The sequence below is a fragment of the Rhipicephalus microplus genome, chromosome 7, assembly GCF_043290135.1.
Source record: "Rhipicephalus microplus isolate Deutch F79 chromosome 7, USDA_Rmic, whole genome shotgun sequence".
Classification (NCBI taxonomy): Eukaryota; Metazoa; Arthropoda; class Arachnida; order Ixodida; family Ixodidae; genus Rhipicephalus; species Rhipicephalus microplus.
Genome location: NC_134706.1, coordinates 56,201,178 through 56,221,680, shown reverse-complemented (window position 1 = coordinate 56,221,680; position 20,503 = coordinate 56,201,178). Strand labels below are relative to the sequence as shown.

The 20,503-nt window shown below is 43.4% G+C and overlaps 1 protein-coding gene across 1 annotated transcript in view; it reads right to left on the bottom strand.

Moving 5' to 3' along the window:
* The window catches only part of LOC119179659 (uncharacterized), an 85,928-nt gene that overhangs the window by 28,066 nt on the left and 37,359 nt on the right, over positions 1-20,503 (bottom strand). The window contains exon 6 of the mRNA XM_075870012.1: positions 15,788-15,882. Within this exon, the coding sequence (XP_075726127.1) occupies positions 15,788-15,882 (95 nt within the window). The remainder of the gene's footprint in view (positions 1-15,787; positions 15,883-20,503) is intronic.

The following is a 20,503-nucleotide window of genomic DNA, read 5'->3' as shown; positions in this document are numbered from 1 at the left end:
AACCAATTGTTTGCTGCTAAGCACAGGTACAGCAAATTCAAAAGATGTATTATGAGCCCTGACTCAGATCATAATAGGTGTCTACACTTCATTTTCAATATAGAAGATAACCAACGGAGCCCGCTGGTATAAGTTCATTACCCCTTTAAATAGGTGCGTCTAACTTTGCAAAATGTAGCTTTTACGAATCGTTGTTGTAATATATCTTGGTGCATTTTTCAATTAGGGTACTTTTGTCTAGTCTCCTTCAGCAACCTCGATCACATATAATATGTTTAGTTTGTGTGGATGTACCATAACTGCAAAAACACGTCTTGTTGGCAAGCTGCGAGCTAGTCTAGAGTCGAACCTGCTTGAGGTTTCACTGCAGCTTACTCACCAATGGGGTATCGAAGCACTCATTCCTCACTTGAACCACTCTCAACTAGAAGTCAGTGAATCGATTTTCCTATTCGAAAACGCAGTGCCACTGTCCTAGTGCCCTGCCCTAGTACAGAACCAGTGTGACGCTGGATGCTGGAACGCCGCCATGCAACACGGGACACGCTGGACGCGGGCACACTGCACACTGGGACTGAAACTAGGCTTCTGAATTATTTTTTTTAATTTTTGCTCATACTTCTATTGTAATTAGGACTTGAACATGAGTGCTGAGACAATAGAAAAAAGAAGAAAAACACCAGGCCTGTGTGGAAGGCACGGCAGAGTCAATGCAAAAGCTAAAAGAGCTAGATGGCAAGGACTACCATGTTGTACTGCCTCGTCTTGCCACTGGTAAGGTGGTCGTGGATTCCATTTATCTACTCGCGGATTTAGGCGGTCGTCCTTACCGGCTACAGAATTTCAGAGATGCTCTTCTGGACATTATTGACTTGAAGGAAATAAGCTCTATAGGTCAATTTCAAATGTGACATGTATGGATAGTTACTCGCAAGTCCCCGCTGACAATAACTAAGCTGGTCACACGAGGTTAATTTTTTGTCAAAAGCCATACATGCCTTCTGATTGACCCGGAACCCACAGAAGTAAAAATTAAGCTTATCTGGCTACCTGAGCATTTGGAAGACGCCTACGTCTGAGATGAATCGCATGTTTTAGGGAAAACTAAGTAACTATTAGTAAGATGCTGGAAAGTATCGGACATGGAGAAAATGTGGACATTTAATCGCGACGTTGTGTGCTCCCTTCCTGATGGAGTCAGAGTGGGCGAAATTCTTTCCCTCGAATTGTGTGTGGAGTAAAAAGCCTCGTTCTAATCCCCGGCCACCCATCTCTCTGTCTTCGCTGCAATAAGGTTAGACACATTCGTCGAAACTGCAGGAATCCTCGCCGTGATGACTGTCGGCGCTTCGGTCATTCAGCTGATGACTGTGTCGCGACCTATTCTAACAAGCTATGACAGCACACACAGCACCATGACGATAACCTGCAAAAGCATATCATGGATGCCACAGGAGACAATCCGTGAATGACAGACTGTACGCACTTCACCAGCAAGGATGCACAAAATGCAAAGGAGGCAGGCGCGGATAAAACAGATGAAGTTCCTGTACGCAAAAAACCAAGAGATTTTTGCAAACAGCCAACCCAAAATGACTCAAGAAAGCTTCTTACGCAAAAGGAGGTCCCTAAAAATGAGCTCAGTGGAGATACTCCAAATTCTTGTGGCGTAGCTTCGCAGCAGTATCTTCAACGTGGTACGACCTTAGAAAATGATATGCAGACTTCTGTGTATACTGCAATACCTAAGTGCAGGGCCATATACAGCTCGCAATCAAGCGACGAGGGTGGAGCAGCGACTGTTGATAAGAAGACGTGACGTCGTCGAATGACCACGCAGAAAGAAAAGTGCCGGTGGTCATGATCTTGTTGACCTGATGGGGGTTCAAAAGAAGTCTCACCATCAACCTGCCCCACTGACCACATGAGACAATGAGCGCAACATAAGGTAGTCACCATGGCGCAGTCAACAGGCACAGCTTCATAGGCTTTTCACTCGAAACCGTTTCGACTTTGTCGTAATTCAGGAGACAGAGATCAAGAGCGACGAGGAGACAGAGAGGGCTCTGTCTTCTTTCTGTCTAAGTAAAATGTCTATGTTTCACATAGAAGAGGATTATATGCGGGCTGCTGTCTGTTTCTGAGAAAGAGTCTGCCATGTTCGGCAATCAGTACTTGTGTTGAAAACGAGGGTCGATACATATGTTGTGATTTTGTGTTCTAATAAATACCCTGGCGAATCATCAACCGATATTCATTTAATGAGATTTTGAAGCGTCTTGATGTATTTGAAAATAACCAGTCTAATCGACTCGGAGTGTCACATTGCTAACGCGTTCATTCAATGATGTATGTGACCTTCACGGTCGTAACAATCATAGTGGTCAGCTAGACTGGAGTGGTGAGATTTTATTCGGAAACGTAGACAATCAAGGGCTCATAGACATTGGTGTGTCAGGCCAAGTGACTGCTTGTACAAGAGTTCAGAGATTTTCTCATGCTCGCTTTGACCAGATTTACGTGTCCTGATCTCTCCTTTCCCGCCAAATCTTCTGTAGCACTGCACCAGTGTCATTCATTCTCATACCACTGCATTGTTATTGCACAAAGTGGTGCAAATTGTAGAAGCCAATTCTGACCACAATGGGTCTTTTGGAATATAAACACAGAGCTTTTCTGTGAATAAGGTTTTAATAAACGTGTGCGAAAAACAATAACGCAGGCTTTCTCAAGAAGTTTACATGTACATGCTGCTTAGGAGCTATTTAAACAAGAAGTTCGTGTTATAACTTTAGAGATTGCAACTACTGAGTCTTTTTATAGGAAGATTGAGAAAAAACACTGCTTAAAATCTTGTACAGGCTTTATGAGATGGAATGCGAGACACCAGGATTGTACCTAATCGAAATTGAAGACATTAAATGTCCACTTCAAAGATAGGATGCCATTAGTTACAGTAGAGCACGTATTAGATTTCCAAAAAGACGTACCTCAAACTCGAGACAGCCAACGTGTGAAGCTTTACTCGATGAAGAACGCCACGTAATATCTCAAGTGATCCCAGATCTTCACCCAAATGGTGTTATTGTAACACACGAAATAGACATAACGTCGACATTCGAAAAGTACCAAGGCCCCACCACGGTGGTCTTGTAGTCAAAGTACTAGGCTGCTTACCCGCAGGTAAGCAGCCGAGTACCTTGATCGAATCCTTGCTGCGGCGGCTGCATTGCTGGTGGAGGTGAAAATGTTGTAGGCCCGTGTGCTCAGATTTGGGTGCGCGTTAAAGAACTCGGGAAGTAGAAATTTCCGGAAACTTCCACTACGGCGGCTCTCATAATCATGTGGTGGTTTTGAGATATTTAACCCCACATATCAATCGTTCAATGTACTATGAAGATTTATTTAGTGCTCTCCCTAACACTGACGTCAACATTACCACGAGTTTCGTTTCCCATTTGAGCCCATTAGAAAATGATGATTGTGCAGCCATTAGTTGTCTTATTACAATACAGAAAATTGAGCACGCTATTGACAGCTTACTTTCATCACAGTCACTTGGCCCTGACGGCTTTTCTGCCAAATTTAACAGACCTTTTAAAAATGCCCTGTTTTCTGTAATGCTGGAGATCTTTAAATGGATATCTTTAAAATAAGTTATGATATGGAGACATTTCCGAAATCCATTTGCAAGAGCCGCACAGTTTTGATACCGAAAAATTAGGACAAGAAAAAACTTCACTCTGTTGAGGGTTACCGGTCAATAGCGCTGTCAAACGTTTACTACAAATATTTCACCAAAGTACTATCAAATGGGTTGCGATTTGCGATGTCCATTCTCATTGGGTCCAACCAAACATGTGGGATTAAGGGCCGATCTATACAAAACAATATACAAGTCGCTCGTACTGTCGTTCAGTGCTGTTCAGGACAACAAAACACAGTACAGCAACAACAAAACATGTTAGAGGTACACCTTGCCTTCGATCGTGTTAGTCATTCGTTTCTTTTTCTCTTCTGGAACATGTCAATGTCGGCACTGTTCTGCTTAAAGGCATCAAACTATGCTATAATCAGTCTTCGACCGGTATTGGTCTGCTGTCGAAACTTCTTTCAATTTGTTCGTCTGTAAAGCAGGACTGCCACGTGTCCCCACTTCTGTTTGCTCTTTATCTAGAGCTGTTATGCTTAAGTTTATTCTGATAAGTTGTATTCGCAGATTCGATATATTAGGAACTGAAATGAAAGTATTAGCTTATGCAGACGACGTAGCAGTTTTCTGCACAAATAAAACAAGCATAAAAGTTGTAGTAGACGAATTTGGCATTGTACCAGGAGCTCGTTTGAACGACTCGAAATGTTTAGGATTATGGTTTGGCTCATGAGGCAGCACACCTATTCAACATGCTGGATATAATTGGACAAGAACTCCGCCAACGTACATGGCTGTACCATTACATGCGTATAGATTCAGCGCGCATTACTGGAAGGAGTGCGTCCCTAGGCTTGAATGTCCAGCTCCGACACTTGCTCTCCATCGCTTATCAATATTTAGGAGAGCTGAAGCCTCTAATAGTCTTCTAGCAACAAAGATCTTCTACGTATTGCAACTTAATAATTGTGCAAGATTTTATGTACAGCAATTTCATCGGTTTATTCGACTTTCATATGGTCTTCTACTTTTGAGCCCATGCGTCGTGAGAAGATTTTGCGGCCAGTCAGCGCTGGTGGGTTAGGATTGAAACATCTGTATTTATGGCAAACAAGTTTTTTGCTTTTTCTTTTTCCGTGACAATTCTCATCCCATAATTCATTAATTCTTGCAGGTTAATCTCGAGGATTCCTTTCCTGACCTACTCAATTCTTCAAACTTTTCCGAGCGAACGTGTTTGCTGGGATTCATGCAGAAAGTTTATTCCGCAGTTAGGTTCCTTGAAGCCCACTTTTCTATAAAACACTTGTACACAGTATCTCATAAAGTATTATACAAAGATTTACTATCTATACTTTTTCTGTCTCCGTTGTACCATTCATTGTACTCCCATATGCCAGGTCTTGACGTCTTGAAGCGAGTGCACAAATTGTATGTCTCCAAATTCTAAAACATTCTTCGATAACAGATGAGGCATATACTGTGCTACAGAATGGGCACGTCCTTTGCTATCGGGGCTTGGCAGACAAAAGAGAACTGGAAGTGGGGTTCCTAATTCACAGAAACATAGCTGGCAACATAGAGGAATACTATAGCATTATTGAAACGGTGGTAGGTATTGCAATTAAGCTGAATAAAAGATACAAGATGAAGGTAGTACAGGCTTACGCGCCTACATCCCGCCATGATGACGCTTCAGTTGAAAGCTTCTATGAAGACGTGGAATCGGCAATGAGTAAGGTAAAAACACAGTATACTATAGTGGTGGGCGACTTTAACGCAAAAATAGGGAAGAAGCAGGCTGGAGACCAGGCAGTAGGAGATTATGGCATCGGCACTAGAAACGCCAGAGGAGAGCTACTAGTGGAATTCGCAGAACACAATAATTTGCGGATTTTGAATACTTTCTACCGAAAACGAGAAAACCGCAAGTGGACATGAAGGAGCCCTAATGGCGAAAATAAAAACGAAAAAGACTTTTTAATGACTGCACACCCAGGAATCGTGCAGGATGTGGAAGTGGTTGGCAAGGTACGATGCAGTGACCATAGAATGTTGCGGTCTCGAATTCGCCTAGACGTGAAGAAGGAACGACAGGAACTGATACGCAAGAAGCCAATCAATGAGCTAGCACTGAGAGGGAAAGTACAGGAATTCGGAGTGTCGCTGCAGAACAGGTACTCGGCTCTTAGTGAGAAAACCAACCTTACCATAGATACAATGAATGATAATCTAACGAGTATCATTAGAGAGTGTGCAGTGGAAGTTGGAGGCAGGGTAGTTAGACAGGACACTGGCAAGCTTTCCAAGCAAACGAAGAACCTAATTAAGAAGCGTCAAAGCATGAAAGTGTAAAGTATAACAGACAAAATAGAACTGGCAGAGCTTTCGAAGTTGATTAATAGACGTAAAGTATGCGATGTAAGAAGGTATAACATGGAGAGAATTGAACACACTCTGAAAAACGGAGGAAGCGTCAAAGCAGTGAAGAGGAAACTTGGGATAGGCAAAAGTCGGATGTATGCACTAAGGCACAAAGAAGGCAAAATAACTACCAATATGGATAGGATAGTTAAAATAGCGGAGGAGTTTTACAGAGATGTGTACAGTAGCCGAGACAACCACGACCTTAATACTATAAGAACTAGCAGTAACCCAGATGACACCCCACCAGTAATGATAGAAGAAGTCAGAAAAGCTTTGGAGAGCATTCAAAGAGGCAAAGCTGCTGGTGAGGATCAGGTAACATCAGATCTGCTGAAAGATGGAGGACAGATTGTGTTAGAAAAACTAGCCACCCTGTTTACGAGGTGTCTCCTGACGGGAAGGGTAGCAGAGTCTTGGAAGAACGCTAACATCATCTTATTACTTAAGAAAGCAGATGACAAGGACTTGAAGAATTACAGGCCGATCAGCTTGCTCTCTGTAGTATACAAGCTATTTACAAAGGTAATTGCTAACAGAGTAAAGAAAACATTAGAATTCAATCGACCAAAGGATCAAGCAGGATTTCGAACAGGCTACTCAACAATTGACCACATTCATACTATCAATAAGGTAATAGAGAAATGCTCGTAGTATAACCAACCACTATACATAGCCTTCATAGATTACGAGAAGGCGTTTGATTCAGTAGAAATATCAGCCGTCATGCAGACACTGCGGAATCAGGGCGTAGATGAAGTATATATAAACATTCTGGAAGAAATCTACAGGGGATCAACTGCTACCATAGTGCTTCATAAAGAAAGCAACAGAATACCAATAAAGAAGGGCGTAAGGCAAGAGGGACACAATCTCCCTAATGCTATTTACCGCGCGCTTACAGGAGGTTTTCAGAAACCTAGAATGGGAACAGTTAGGGATATAAAATAAAGGGTACTTTTATTTAATCAATTGACTGCCGCCTATGTGATGTGCCAGAGACAATAGAACACTGCTTTGTCATTTACACAGATGCTATTTTATACTGGTATGTCGTTCAGCGGATTCTGAGAAAAAATTTACATTAACTTATGCTATCCGTTATCTTTTGCCGACATCACTTGAAGTGCCTTTTGATATATTTTTTTCATCTCTATGGAAGACGTGTATTCAAGATCGCAAAGCAGAAACCCCATTTCTTCGAGCTCCCAATTCGTTAAAATCGCTGTCCAACTAGCAGATATTAATGATGAAATGAACTGCGAACCGGACTGGTATCCCATCTTGGTGATGCACTTGACCTTGTCACCTGTGGTGTATAACGTAATTTTAAGAACTCTCGCGGCTCTACTTAACTTCTATAATTGTCGAGTGTTTCTTTAGTAACGCTAGAGCGTTTATTGTCGCGGGGTGATTGTACCTCTGTTGCATAGTACGAGTGTCATTTTACGTTAATTTTCATCATCATCATCATCATCAGCCTGACTACGTCCACTGCAGGACAAAGCCCTCTCCCATGTTCCGCCAGTTAACCCGATCCTGTGCTTGCTGCTGCCAATTTATACCCGCAAACTGCTTAATCTCGTCTGCCCACCTAACCTTCTGTCTCCCCCTAACCCGCTTCTCTTCTCTGGGAATCCAGTTAGTTACCCTTAATGACCACCGGTTATCCTGTCTACGCGCTACATGCCCGGCCCATGTCCACTCTCTCTTCTTTATTTAAACTATGATATCCTTAACCCCCGTTTGTCCCCTAATCCACTCTGCTCTCTCCTTGTCTCTTAAAGTTACACCTACCATTTTTCTTTCCATTTCTCGCTGCGTCGTCCTCAATTTAGGCTTAACCCTCTTTGTAAGTCTCCAGGTTTCTGCTCCGTAGCTAAGTACCGGCAAGATACAACTGGTATATACCTTCCTCTTGAGGGATAGTGGCAATCTACCTGTCATATTTTGAGAGTGCTTGCCGAATGTGCTCCACCCCATTCTTATTCTTCTAGTTACTTCAATCTCGTGGTTAGGCTCTGCGGTTATTACCTTCCCTATGTAGACATAGTCTTTTACAACTTCAAATGCACTATTACCTATCTCGAAGCGCTGCTCCTTTTCGACTTTCCGAGGTTGTTGTACATTACTTTCGTTTTCTGCAGATTAATTTTAAGACCCACCTTTCAGCTCTCCTGGTGTAACTCTTTAATCATAAGTTACAATTCGTCCCCTGAGTTACTAAGCAATGCAATGTCATCGGTGAAGTGCAGGTTACTAAGGTACTCTCCATTAACTTTTATCCCTAACTGTTCCCATTCTAGGCTTCTGAAAACCTCCTGTAGGCACGCGGTAAATAGCATTGGAAAGATGGTGTCCCCCTGCCTTACACTCTTCTTGATTGGTATTCTGTTGCTTTCTTTATGAAGCACTATGGTAGCAGTTGATCCCCTGTAGATTTCTTGCAGAATGTTTATATATACTTCATCTACGCCCTGATTGCACAGTGTCTGCATGACGGCTGATATTTATACTGAATCAAACGCCTTCTCGTAATCTATGAAGGCTATGTATAGTGGTTGGCTATACTCTGAGCATTACTCTATTACCTGATTGATAGTATGAATGTGGTCAATTGTTGAGTAGCCTGTTCGAAATCCTGCTTGATTCTTTGGTCGATTGAATTCTAATGTTTTCTTTAGTCTGTTAGCAATTACCTTTGTAAATAGCTTTTATACTACAGAGACCAAGCTGATCGGCCTGTACTTCTTCAAGTCCTTGTCATCTCCTTTCTTATGTATTAAGATGATGTTAGCGTTCTTCCAAGACTCTGGTACCCTTCCCGTCAGGAGACACCTCGTAAAGAGAGTGGTTAGTTTTTCTAACACAATCTGTCCTCCATCTTTCAGCAGATCTGATGTTACCTGATTCTCACCAGCAGCTTTGCTTGTTTGCATGCTCTCCAAAGCTTTTCTGACTTCTTTTATTATTACTGGTGGGGTGTCATCTGGGTTACTGCTAGTTCTTATAGTATTAAGGTCCTGGTTGTCTCGGCTACTGTACAGATCTCAGTACAACTCTTCCGCTATTTTACCTATCCTATCCATATTGGTAGTTATTTTGCCTTCTTTGTCCCTTAGTGCATACATCCGACTTTTGCTCATCCCAAGTTTCCTCTCCACTGCTTTGACGCTTCCTCCGTTTTTCAGAGCGTGTTCAATTCTCTCCATGTTATACCTTCTTACATCGCATACTTTACGTCTATTAATCAACTTCGAAAGCTTTGCCAGTTCTATTTTGTCTGTTGTACTTGACAATTTCATGCTTTGACGCTTCTTAATTAGGTTCTTCGTTTGCTTGGAAAGCTTGCCAGTGTCCTGTCTAACTACCCTGCCTCCAACTTCTACTGCACACTCCGTAATGATACTCGTCAGATTATCATTCATTGTATCTACGCTAAGGTTGGTTTCCTCACTAAGAGCCGAGTACCTGTTCTGAAGCGAGACTCTGACTTCCTGTACTTTCCCTCTCAGTGCTAGCTCATTGATTGGCTTCTTGCGTATCAGTTTCTGTCGTTCCTTCTTCAAGTCTAGGCGAATTCTAGACCGTACCATTCTATGGTCACTGCATCGTACCTTGCCAACCACTTCCACATCCTGCAAGATTCCTGGGTGTGCACTCAATATAAAGTCTATTTCGTTCTTATTTTCCCCATTAGGGCTCCTCCAGGTCTATTTGCGGTTTTCTCGTTTTTGCTAGAAGGTATTCAAAATCCGGAAATTACTGCGTTATGCGAATTCTACTAGTAGCTCTCCTCTGGCGTTTCTAGTACCGATGCCATAATCTCCTACTGCCTGGTCTCCAGCCTTCTTCTTCCCTACCTTTCCATTAAAGTCGCCCATCACTATAGTATACTGTGTTTTTACCTTGCTCATTGCCAATTCCAAGTCTTCATAGAAGCTTTCAACTGAAGTGTCATCATGGCTGGATGTAGGCGCGTAAGCCTGTACTACCTTCATCTTGTATCTTTTATTCAGTTTAATTACAATACCTACAACCCTTTTATTAATGCTATAGTATTCCTCTATGTTGCCAGCTACGTTATTGTGAATTAGAAGCCCCACTCCCAGTTCTTTTATGGCTGCCAAGCCCCAAGAGCAAAGGACGTGCCCATTCTGTAGCACAGTATAGGCCTCATCCGTCCTCCTAACACCACTGAGCCCTATTATATCCCATTTAACACTCTCTAGCTCCTCGAATAGTACAGCTAGACTTCCCTCACTAGATAAGGTTCTAGCGTTAAACGTTGCCAAGTTCAGGTTCCAATGGCGGCCTGTAGTCCAGAGATTCTTAGCACCCTCTGCTGCGTTGCAGATCTGACCGCCGCCACGGTCAGTTGCTTCGCAGCTGCTGGGAACTGAGAGCCGTGAGTTATTTGACGTATGCATGTGGGAGGTAGTGGCCAGATACTGCACCAGGGTGGCCAACCCTTCTCTGGTGAGGGAGTGCGTTCCCGGCGGTGGTTATCGGTGAGGCCGCACTCAGGCCTCTTAATGAAGTTCCATCAACACGCGGATTTTTTTTTTCCGGTTGGGAACTGCGCGGCACCGGGATTTGAACCACGGACCTCTTGCATGTGAGGCGGATGCTCTAACCACTACGCCATCGCCGCACCCGGATTGTTATGTTCTAAATGTAGGTTTCAGCGGTGTATCAGCCAAGTTTGTGGTTATTTTTATCAAAATGTTTTAATGAAATGAGACTTCTGCTGATTACCCCCTTAATTAAGGGTCTGGAGAGTACGGAGTTGGGCCTCGGATTAGCCTATGGGGTGTTGTTTATTAATATATTAAGCGGACAAAATTTAAATTTAATTTTTAATGTTAAATGTTCCGTTAATTGAATTTAAATGGTAATTTGAACACATTGCCATAAATACCACGAAAAAACATCAGTGTAGCTCAGTGGTAGAATACTGGCTTAGCACCCAGTGAACCCGGGTTCGAGACCCGCTTTGTCTTTGGTGCTAGCTTTGCCAACAAGTCACAAGCACCGGTGTAGCTCAGTGGTAGAATACTGGGCTGGCACCCAGCAGACCCGGGTTTCGAGCTTCGCTTTGTTGTTGGTGCTAGGTTTTTGTTTTTTCTAATTTCGTGCTATGTGGTTACGAACACCAGCGCGCAGGACCACCGCGCATGACCCGAGTTGTGATCTCATAACAGCTTTCGCTGTAAAAAGTTCAACCTGCTACCTGTACACACTATACATACCGAGTTTGAACCGCTACTCGCTACGCCACACCAGCACGACGAGATCGCACGTACTTTTTCCTCGTGTTAAATGATTCCGGTATTTAACATTTCGCACTTGTCACGTATAACACAGAGATTTCAGCGTCTTCATGTTTGCGCGCATTTAACAGGCTATTGTTATTGTACTTGTTAGGGGCTACCTTGGATGACAAATATATCTGACACGTTTTGCCGCAAAACTTATAAGGATAACCGCAGATGTGTTATGACAATTAGAGTTACTCGCTAAGCGGTTAATCATAACTATGTACAATACAGCTGGTATCTAAATTGCTAACTCAACACCATAGTGTTCATCACCTATTTGAAATTATGATCTGCCCTCTTCGTTTCCGTTCCGCGTAATATAGCCGCAGCAGTTCACTCCAGACAAAACGACAATTAGGCTTAGCGTACGTACTTTGTGTGCCACGGTCACTGTGATAATCGTTGATACTCGGTTGCGAAAAAGTCTAACAACCGTTAAACCTAACTCTTTTCAGCATGGTGTCCACCCCACTTAACCACCTTTTCTTTATTTTATTTCTGTCAGAACACGTGAGCCACGCCTCTTGGACATTAGATGACGCATATTTCAAAGCTTCTTGTAGACTTGACAAAAAAGACGCCAATTATTTTGGGCTTCAATCGGACATGTTACATGTGTTTCTTCCAGCTGCCACCGTTCTCAATGCGTTTTGGGGGGGGAGCACCCAAGACATTTTTATAGATATAAAATAATGTGCTGCCCAAATTATGTTGACAGTGCAGAAAAGCATGTCATATGATCAGCTAACGCTAAGGAGTATAAAAAATATTAGCTGCACTTTCACCAAAAGTGATCAGTAGACCTTTACTGTTATGCCATAACTACCATACAGGTGGTCACCAGCATTGTCACCAATTTGGTCACCTCAGGTCTGAGGTTACTACATCATAACTTTTGAACTAAAATTGCCAATATTTTGTTTTTTCCGAAAAGGTCATTTTCTGCGAAAGGTATAGTCATTTCCTCAATAAAACTCTGCTTACCGTTCAAAATTGAGTTTCTTGCACGAAAGAGTTAAGCGGGGTTATATTTTCACCTTCAAATACGCAAATCACAAGCTAAAGCACCAAAAGTAGGTGTTGCAGCGGCTAACCGCTCGCAGAATTCTGTGCCGACCGGTTGTGCCATCGCGATCTCCGACGACAGTGCAGCTCTGGCCGACTGGGCTGGTCCTACGCCACTTCCTGACGTCGGGCCCTGACGACGACGACAGCGCGCTGGGTTAGCCCTACGCCATCTCCTGAAGCCAACAAGAGCTCTCGCCAGTGGTGCCCCGTCTGCGGACTCCTGCAATCGTGTCCATAATTACTGTCTTCTTCTTACTTCCATCGTTCGCTATCTCTGCGCCTCGCTCTCTATCTTTACATTATAATCCTATCCTTTTATACCTTCTCTACCCTCATCCCCCGTGAGGTACTGTTGAGGTGTCCTCCGCATGAGGGACAGTTACGGGGCCCACTTTTATCTTCTTTTCACTTAAAATCACTCCCCCTCCTCTGCTGTGGGTGACGTGCGGCGTTCTGTAACACGAGCCGGAACGACGGACTGCTAGAGTAGGATGATCTGGATTATCTTACTATTACTACTATCACACTGCGTCGCAAGTGAGCTGCAGTTGTTTTGATGTGGTTTATGAACTTCGTTGACGCACTCAATTACACTTCGGGGAAAGCGCACATGTGCGTTCGAGAGATGGTTGCTTTAGCGTAGCCGCACATCTGTCGCATAACAAAAACTAAAGCCACGTATACGTAACACAGAGAAAAAAATGTAACTTTGAATACATTCGGCAAGATTTACGCTTGGCTTCTCTCAATCGAACATGAAGTCTTATATAAAGTGCACCAAGCACGCCTAGCTTCTTTCAATGTGCCACCAGTGTTCCTGTTGGGCGTGTAGACACTGTACAACGTGACCAGCACCTCTCAGCACGCTGCAAGACACTGGGCCACGCTGTACAGTGTGGTCCAGTGCGTTTCAGCACACTTGGTGACACTGGCTACGTTGTACACGGTGTGCCAGTGGCTCTCAGGGTGCTGTAGTACACTGGGACACACCGTGCAGCGTTTCCAGTGTGAGAAAACGGGCTGAAACGCGCTGCGGACGCTGGAAACAGTTTTTTTACAGTTTTGACTACTTTGTTTTTATGGCTGCCATGACAGGGTGTGCCTCTCGTTGACAATTCAACGATGTGACAGTTTAGACAAACAAGAAGCAACTGCGTTGTCCTCAGTAGCACACATCTTTAGAGGTATGAACTCAGGATTAATTCTGAATTACGGCACTGAATTCTGGTGTTTTGCCTCTTAAAAGCTTCACTCCATTTTATTATTTATTTATTTTGCTTATCGCAGCACTGCACCTGTTTAGGTGCTGCTTCTCAGACGCTTGCTCTTCCCTAATTATATTGTAGTTTTTCACATAGCAACTGCTTTTCTTAATGCTCACGGCATTTTTTCCCCCGTAGTCATAGGAAAGCTTATAGTGTGTGCCAATATATAGATAACAAAGTGCTACTTCTGTCGCTTGCACAACAACTGGCGAGATATTTTTGTTAAGTCACATAGGTCTCACAAAAGTTCTGGCTTGTATAGCTTCTTATACGTTTTTATCTGCATCCGATTGTTGTATTGCAATCAGCAAGAACCTCATTAGCTGGACCTCATCATAGAGAGACAGTACATTGTACGCTTGAGAAATCCACAGTATGCTGAATAATTCAGCGCTGTTGAATCTTGTGAAGTCATCGTGCCCTTGAGCCCATTTGTACTCATGATTCATGGCGGTTGCTTTCACAAACAGGCGAGATGGCCACCCAGGCAATTCGTGCCATAGATTTTCGCAACTGCAACGACTAGCCTACCTTATTCTGCAGCAAATAAATGTGGTATGACATCATCAGCGGCTACGCTGTGTAAAGCTTCAAGTACCATGTATGACCAAGCACATCAGTGTATACATAGTTTTCCTTGAGGGTCCACTTCAATGAGGGAATTGTCTAGACTACTGAGCCTAGCGAATTTAACTTTTAGACATCACAGAGCACAGACGAGAGTTCACGCCTTGCGGACATTGACAATGCTGCTTTTTCTTATTATGGCCACTCTGCCACCATGAACCGCCTTCATATTTTATAACGCTGACTTCACTGTGCCGACCGTCAAAGTGCCATGTACGGCATCGTCATCACAAGTACATTCTTCGCACAGTTATCCTAACACCGTGGGTTTCCTCAGCATGCAGGGTTTAATAAAAAGGAGTAAGGAAGGAGGAAGAATAGGGAGGTTAGCCAGGACCTAATAATATTATTCCTGCTCCTGTGAGGTGGATGTATGGTTTACAACTTTTTAAATGCGGTGATTGCGATTACAGTAATGAGTGTCTCAATGTCGAACGGCATAGTTCAAGGCAGAACATCGCAGGGGATCTTTTTTGTAGACTGGCTTAGCAGCATGCCCACAGTAGTCTGAGAAGCTGCAATAGTGTTATAGTTTGCCACCTTCTTCGAACCATGAGTCCGTCCAGTTGATAGGATGAAATGACCTCCATGAAGGCTGTACTGAACACACCTGGCGTACATGTTCTCACATACAAGCATATGAGACATACAGTACGAATGTTGTAGGACTACCTTTTAGCAAAAGCTTGACTACCACACCTATAGCCACGTTTGTTTTAGCCATTTAGCAGCGGCTTTCTTGACCGCGTATGCTGCCACTTGAAGTGGATGCAAATGTGATCCATCAACACATGCTTCCCTCACCAGCGATAGGTTTTGTCTGAGATGAGAAGCGCACCTTCCCCCCTCACTGTGGCAACGTCAGTTAGTCGTCCTACGTCTTCAAGTGGTGCTCCATGCGTGATTTTGTTTGGCAGCATGCACACAAAATACTGTTTGCGAGACAGTGAACTAAACATTGGTGAAAATAAAGAAAATAAAGTCATGTTTCAAAGGCCCTGATGTTGTTTATTGTCATATATTTGACCTATCGCTGAAAATTAACCGATTGTTTGGCATTTCGTTAACCCCTATCAAATTAACAGCAATGCCAGCCGACTGAGTCACTCGACAGCGTTTGGGCTATGGACTTTTCGAGAATTGTACACCTTCCTATATAACTTCTTGGCATTCCCAATAAAGCAATCAGTTGATAATCAGCACTCTGTCCTAAATATAGTTTTACCCGTAATATGCGCTGTTTTGCCGCAAAGTTCATGAAGGAACCACTAAGAACTAATGACTTAAATATAGAATCATGCATGGTGCACAGTTCTGCATTCTGTCTTTGTCCTAACACAAAGGACGGACTTATTGCGTTACAAGCCAGTGTATCAGAAGGGGATGTCATGCATCTTTTATATGATATATGCCAAATATGATGCTCTTACCTCGTGGATCAAGATTCAGAGCAATGACCAAACGGTAGTACTCATAAAACAACTCGAACTCAACTTCAACTCCTCTTGTGAGCTGCGTATTCGTTCTAGCAAACAGAAAAAAAATTTTTTCATTCGTTACAAAGCCAGAAAATTTCACTCCTCGTGAAGCAGCCTATGCGAGATATCTGCACCAGGTTTGGTTGTTTGTACAACAGATAAAAAAATGATCGCCCAGGCACTCCACACACACGTTTAACGAGTTAAATCTGAAACACGTGCTCCAGGTGTTTCGCAGATGGTTCAACCCGACGGGGCACTGAAGAGTGTCGCAACGTTTGGTTACCCACGTTTGGCCTGAGTTAATCACAGTGTTCATTTCACATGCCACAAACTGGTCTTCGCATGATGACGGTAATAAAGGAGGGTAACTAGCAGTTAATTGCTTTTCGCAATACGTTTCGCAATGGGTTAACCACACTAGTTGTTTACAAACCGCAGGCAATGACAGACGTCGCAGTCGAAGCCAGAGCGCCGTTGGAGAAATTCCCACCAATATCGGGCGTTTGACCCGGCGAACGCACTCCCGTAATCATCACGTTCACGCCACAACGCCACTTTTTCGGCGTAGGCACTGCGCCTTGTCGCCTTTACGCAGACAGAAATTAGGCGCCTTTACCCCTTTTCTAGGTGGGTATGGGAGGGTAAAGTGTGTGTGTCAGTTTGTAAGTACTATTTTGGAAACTGGTACAAGGAATCACATAAACTTTCACGGTATCACAGGTATTGCCGTTGGTTATCACGTGGCAGCGTTTTTAGACGTCTAGATTGCCTATCCATCCTATTCCTTGATCCCAAACCTTAAAGTGGGTTCACGTATTCAATGTACCTCTTCTCTGCAACCCCCAAAACTGATAAACTGATATTAGGCCGTGTTACTGTGGAGGCCCATACAATATAGCTGAACTAATTATATTATGTTCTTTATAATATATTTGAGAAAAATAAAGTAAATATACTGCAAACAGCAAGCCACAGAGGGTGCATTTTCTGGTTAGATTTCTTTTCACCAACACTTTTTACGAACTTGGTAACTTTTTAAATTCGAATTGTTTCCCACCTATTGTAGCTTGTGTGTGCAATGTTCCATCGAAATCAATTCAAGGTAATTTAGAGAAGATACAACAAAGTTGAGAAATTTTCAAAGTACGCAATTCGAGAAAAAGGAAGTTTCATGCGCGCATTAGGCTTACGCCCGACGGCTCGCGTTGCACTGTGGCGCAGCATTCAAATCGCTTGGAGCAGCCACTCGATGTATGGCTTGCACAAGTCTGTTCCTCAGAACACACCGAATTCTTTGGATGTCAAAGTTTCAAATTCTTTTTTTTTTTCGGGGGGGGGGGAGGGGGAGGGTCTTCTCTATCATACCATTTTGAAAACCAGTAATTCATTGTTCGGCGTGGCGTTCTTGCAAGCGTTTGACATCGCGAGCTAACTGCAGGATGCGGCCGCCACCGGCACTTGCATTCCCGTTCTCGATTTAGCGCTGCTTAAAAGGCTGCCGGATCATTAGTACGCAGTTGCTGCTGGCACTCTCCCTCCCGAACATGATTTGTGCCAGGACTGAACCATCGGACCGGCGAGTGTGAGCACTATGATGTTTCCACTGTCAACGCTCTTCTAGAGTTCTCCTTGGCCTGCCCATGAGGAAGGTCTCAGGAGAACTTATGCAGTCATAGTTTACCGTTGGCTTGATAATGGGGGTGAAGAGAGTAACAGTGCCGTGAACAAATATTCGTTGCGGATAGCAACTTATAGTTTAGCGGGATGATATTTCTAGGATTTAGGTGCCCTTGCTAGGATGGTGGAGCCGAATAGGCGAGAGTGAATAAGTTGAAGAATATTGAAAAGAAAAAAAGGAGAATCGTTTGTCACCACGCGTAGTAATGTTACAACTCTTTTGTAACAATCGAATAAAATAAATATGAACCCCGCAAGAAATTCAAAAATATTGATGTTGCCGATTTCTTTACATTGATTTCCTGGTTAGGCATAGAGACGTTCGAAATGGGAAGCTATCTCAACACCTACGCTAACTTACCCGTAATACATGTCATGAAAGCTAACTGAAGGCAAGCGAAGCCATTTGAAACATTCGTCTGCTCTGAAGGAAGCGAATCTCTCAACAACTACACCAAAATATCGTTGAAGCGGGTGTGCTAAACAACCGCCATGTTTCACGTACACTAAGTACACCTCGCTGACACGGTAACGTTAAATATAAAAAACAGCGAGCCTGTGGTGAGTCGTACAGGAAGGTACGGGACAGCGCAAGCGCACTTCAATCCCTGTATTTTCCCCCGCCCGCTATTCTGCTAAGCCCGCTAAACTATAACTGTTTACTGATGCGTGCGTGCTCGGCGCCACAGCTGCGACAAGATGAACAGCGTCACCCACAACACAGCAAATGACTCGCGTGCTTGTGTACGACGCCGTTAATGACGTAATTGATGGAACTTCCAATGAAGAGTGCTCGTAACGCCACTGCAGGACGTAATTTTCTTTATCCTAGCCATATACAACCTTCGCTGTAAAAATAATAAGACAACCTGAGTTCTTATTAATAATAATGATAGGGGAAGCCGCAATCTAGTAGACTAATAAATGTTAGTGTCGTCCTTCATTGTCGAAGATTTCTATATGTTCTAAAAATATGCGCAACAAGTGCGCAGTGACAGAGACGTCTACCCTTGGCACCACAGTCACCTCATTACTTCTCAAAGCTACTAAAAATTAAAAAGCCGTCGACGTGTAACGGACCTGCTTTGCATGTTCTTGTGGGGACTGTAGCCTATATGGATGACCGCTTGCGCAACTGATGCTACTTAAAGACTGCCTGTCTCCGATCGGCTATGCACGCAGTGTTCATCTGCAGGTTCTCGGCGTATTATCTCTGGATCACTAGTGTTAACTGTGCGCGAGCTTCGCTCTGGGGTTTTATACATCGTGTTTGTACCTAATTTGAGTGCCGGCCCGGAAGGTACTGCCTGGTTGGTTTTTCTTTTAAAAAAACTGGGATGTTTTTGACTGTTTCATTAGCACATATCAACCACGCACTGCTGCATAGCGTCCAAAATACGGTACAACGTCGCGTTCAGAAGGACAAATAAATGGACTAGTTGGAAAGAATTCATAATAACGAAATGGCGACAAGGAGTAAGATAAAAACGCAAAAGTCTTCGTGTTTTCTTTCGTGTTCTGTCTTGCACCATAGTGCTGTTTTCGTAATTATCAGCCGCAGTACGTTCTGGTGTACTCTGTCAATATAACAAGTTAAGCCTCTAATCGGGAGTATAGAGCTCGCAACTTAATGAGAGGACATTGGAAAAACATGCTGGTGGTTGAATGTCACCTGCGTAGTCGGACAATTATGCCACCTTCTCGAGATTTTGCTGAGGGACGGTATTTAACTAGTCGGCCGCTCTGACAGTTCAGCTGAACAAGCATGAAACCGAGACCTAAAGATTCCTTTAACATTTTTCTCCACAGTTAATTTATCAATGGTGATAAAAATTCAACTTGTTCAACCAACACATGCAGCGGTTTGAGGAAAGCGGAACGCTAACGGCTCGTTTTTCTTTGTTAAGCACAATATTATTTGAAACTAACATGCAAATAATACAGAGGTAGTTAAGGAGATGCTTTTAGTATTAATTATGAGGTGAACGTTACGGACTATGAGGTGAACGTTCGACAAGTAAACTCGTGAAATACACCAGAACGCTCAAACCACGCCGTTCGATGTCAATACCAAACATCTATGTGGATGATTGGGTAACCACTAAATTTTTGTTTTTCTCGTAAGTGGCATGGAAAGTGTTTGTCTTTGCTGCTTCCGACCACAAGCGCGGCGACAGCCCACCACTGAGACATACACGTCGCCATTGTCGCCAAGGGCGTATTCAGTAGGGCTTTTATGTTCTCTGCTTTGATAACAGTCCCTCTGCGAATACACACACTCATGAATCTACACTATGATAGTATTTTTAATACTATTTGGTTAGACAATGATCTATACTAGCTATCGAAAGCGTTGCAAGACTTCAAGATTCTCCGCTAATTTGTCGTGCGTCTGCGCGAGATAAAAATGTAATGGTGAAGCTTATTACCTGGTCTACACTAGAAGTAACGTTTTATGTTCTTCGGCCAAGTGGCTGAGGCAGCAGACAGTGCAAGAGCGAGCCTATTGAAGATGAGCAGCTACTTTTACGTGTGGGGCACTAGAAACTTTCATGCCTTGTCGAGTGTAAGTCTTCGTATGCCGTCCTCAGTTATATGGGTGAAAATAAAGCTATCAGCAGCCTGAGCTTAATACGCGCACCTCTGGGTCCTCGCTCATCAAGGATCCCCTTAGGCAGTGAAGAGCACTATCACTTTTAAATTTGAGCATGGTTCTCACAGGGTGCATTTTTAATGCTTATTGCCCATATACCACGTCTGCCGTGTTTTCATTAAATATGTGTACACCACACACTGCCAGGTCGGACGATTTCACGCCCCGATACTGCCTGCCGCGGTAAACTGACCTATTTTCATTGATCAAGCGATTGCTACCGCAAAGTGCCGTTATTACATGGTTTTTCGACTACAAGTGATCTCTGAGTCATAAAGGTATTATATAAACTATCAGTAGCGCGACATACGAAAATAATATTGCCTCAAATAACT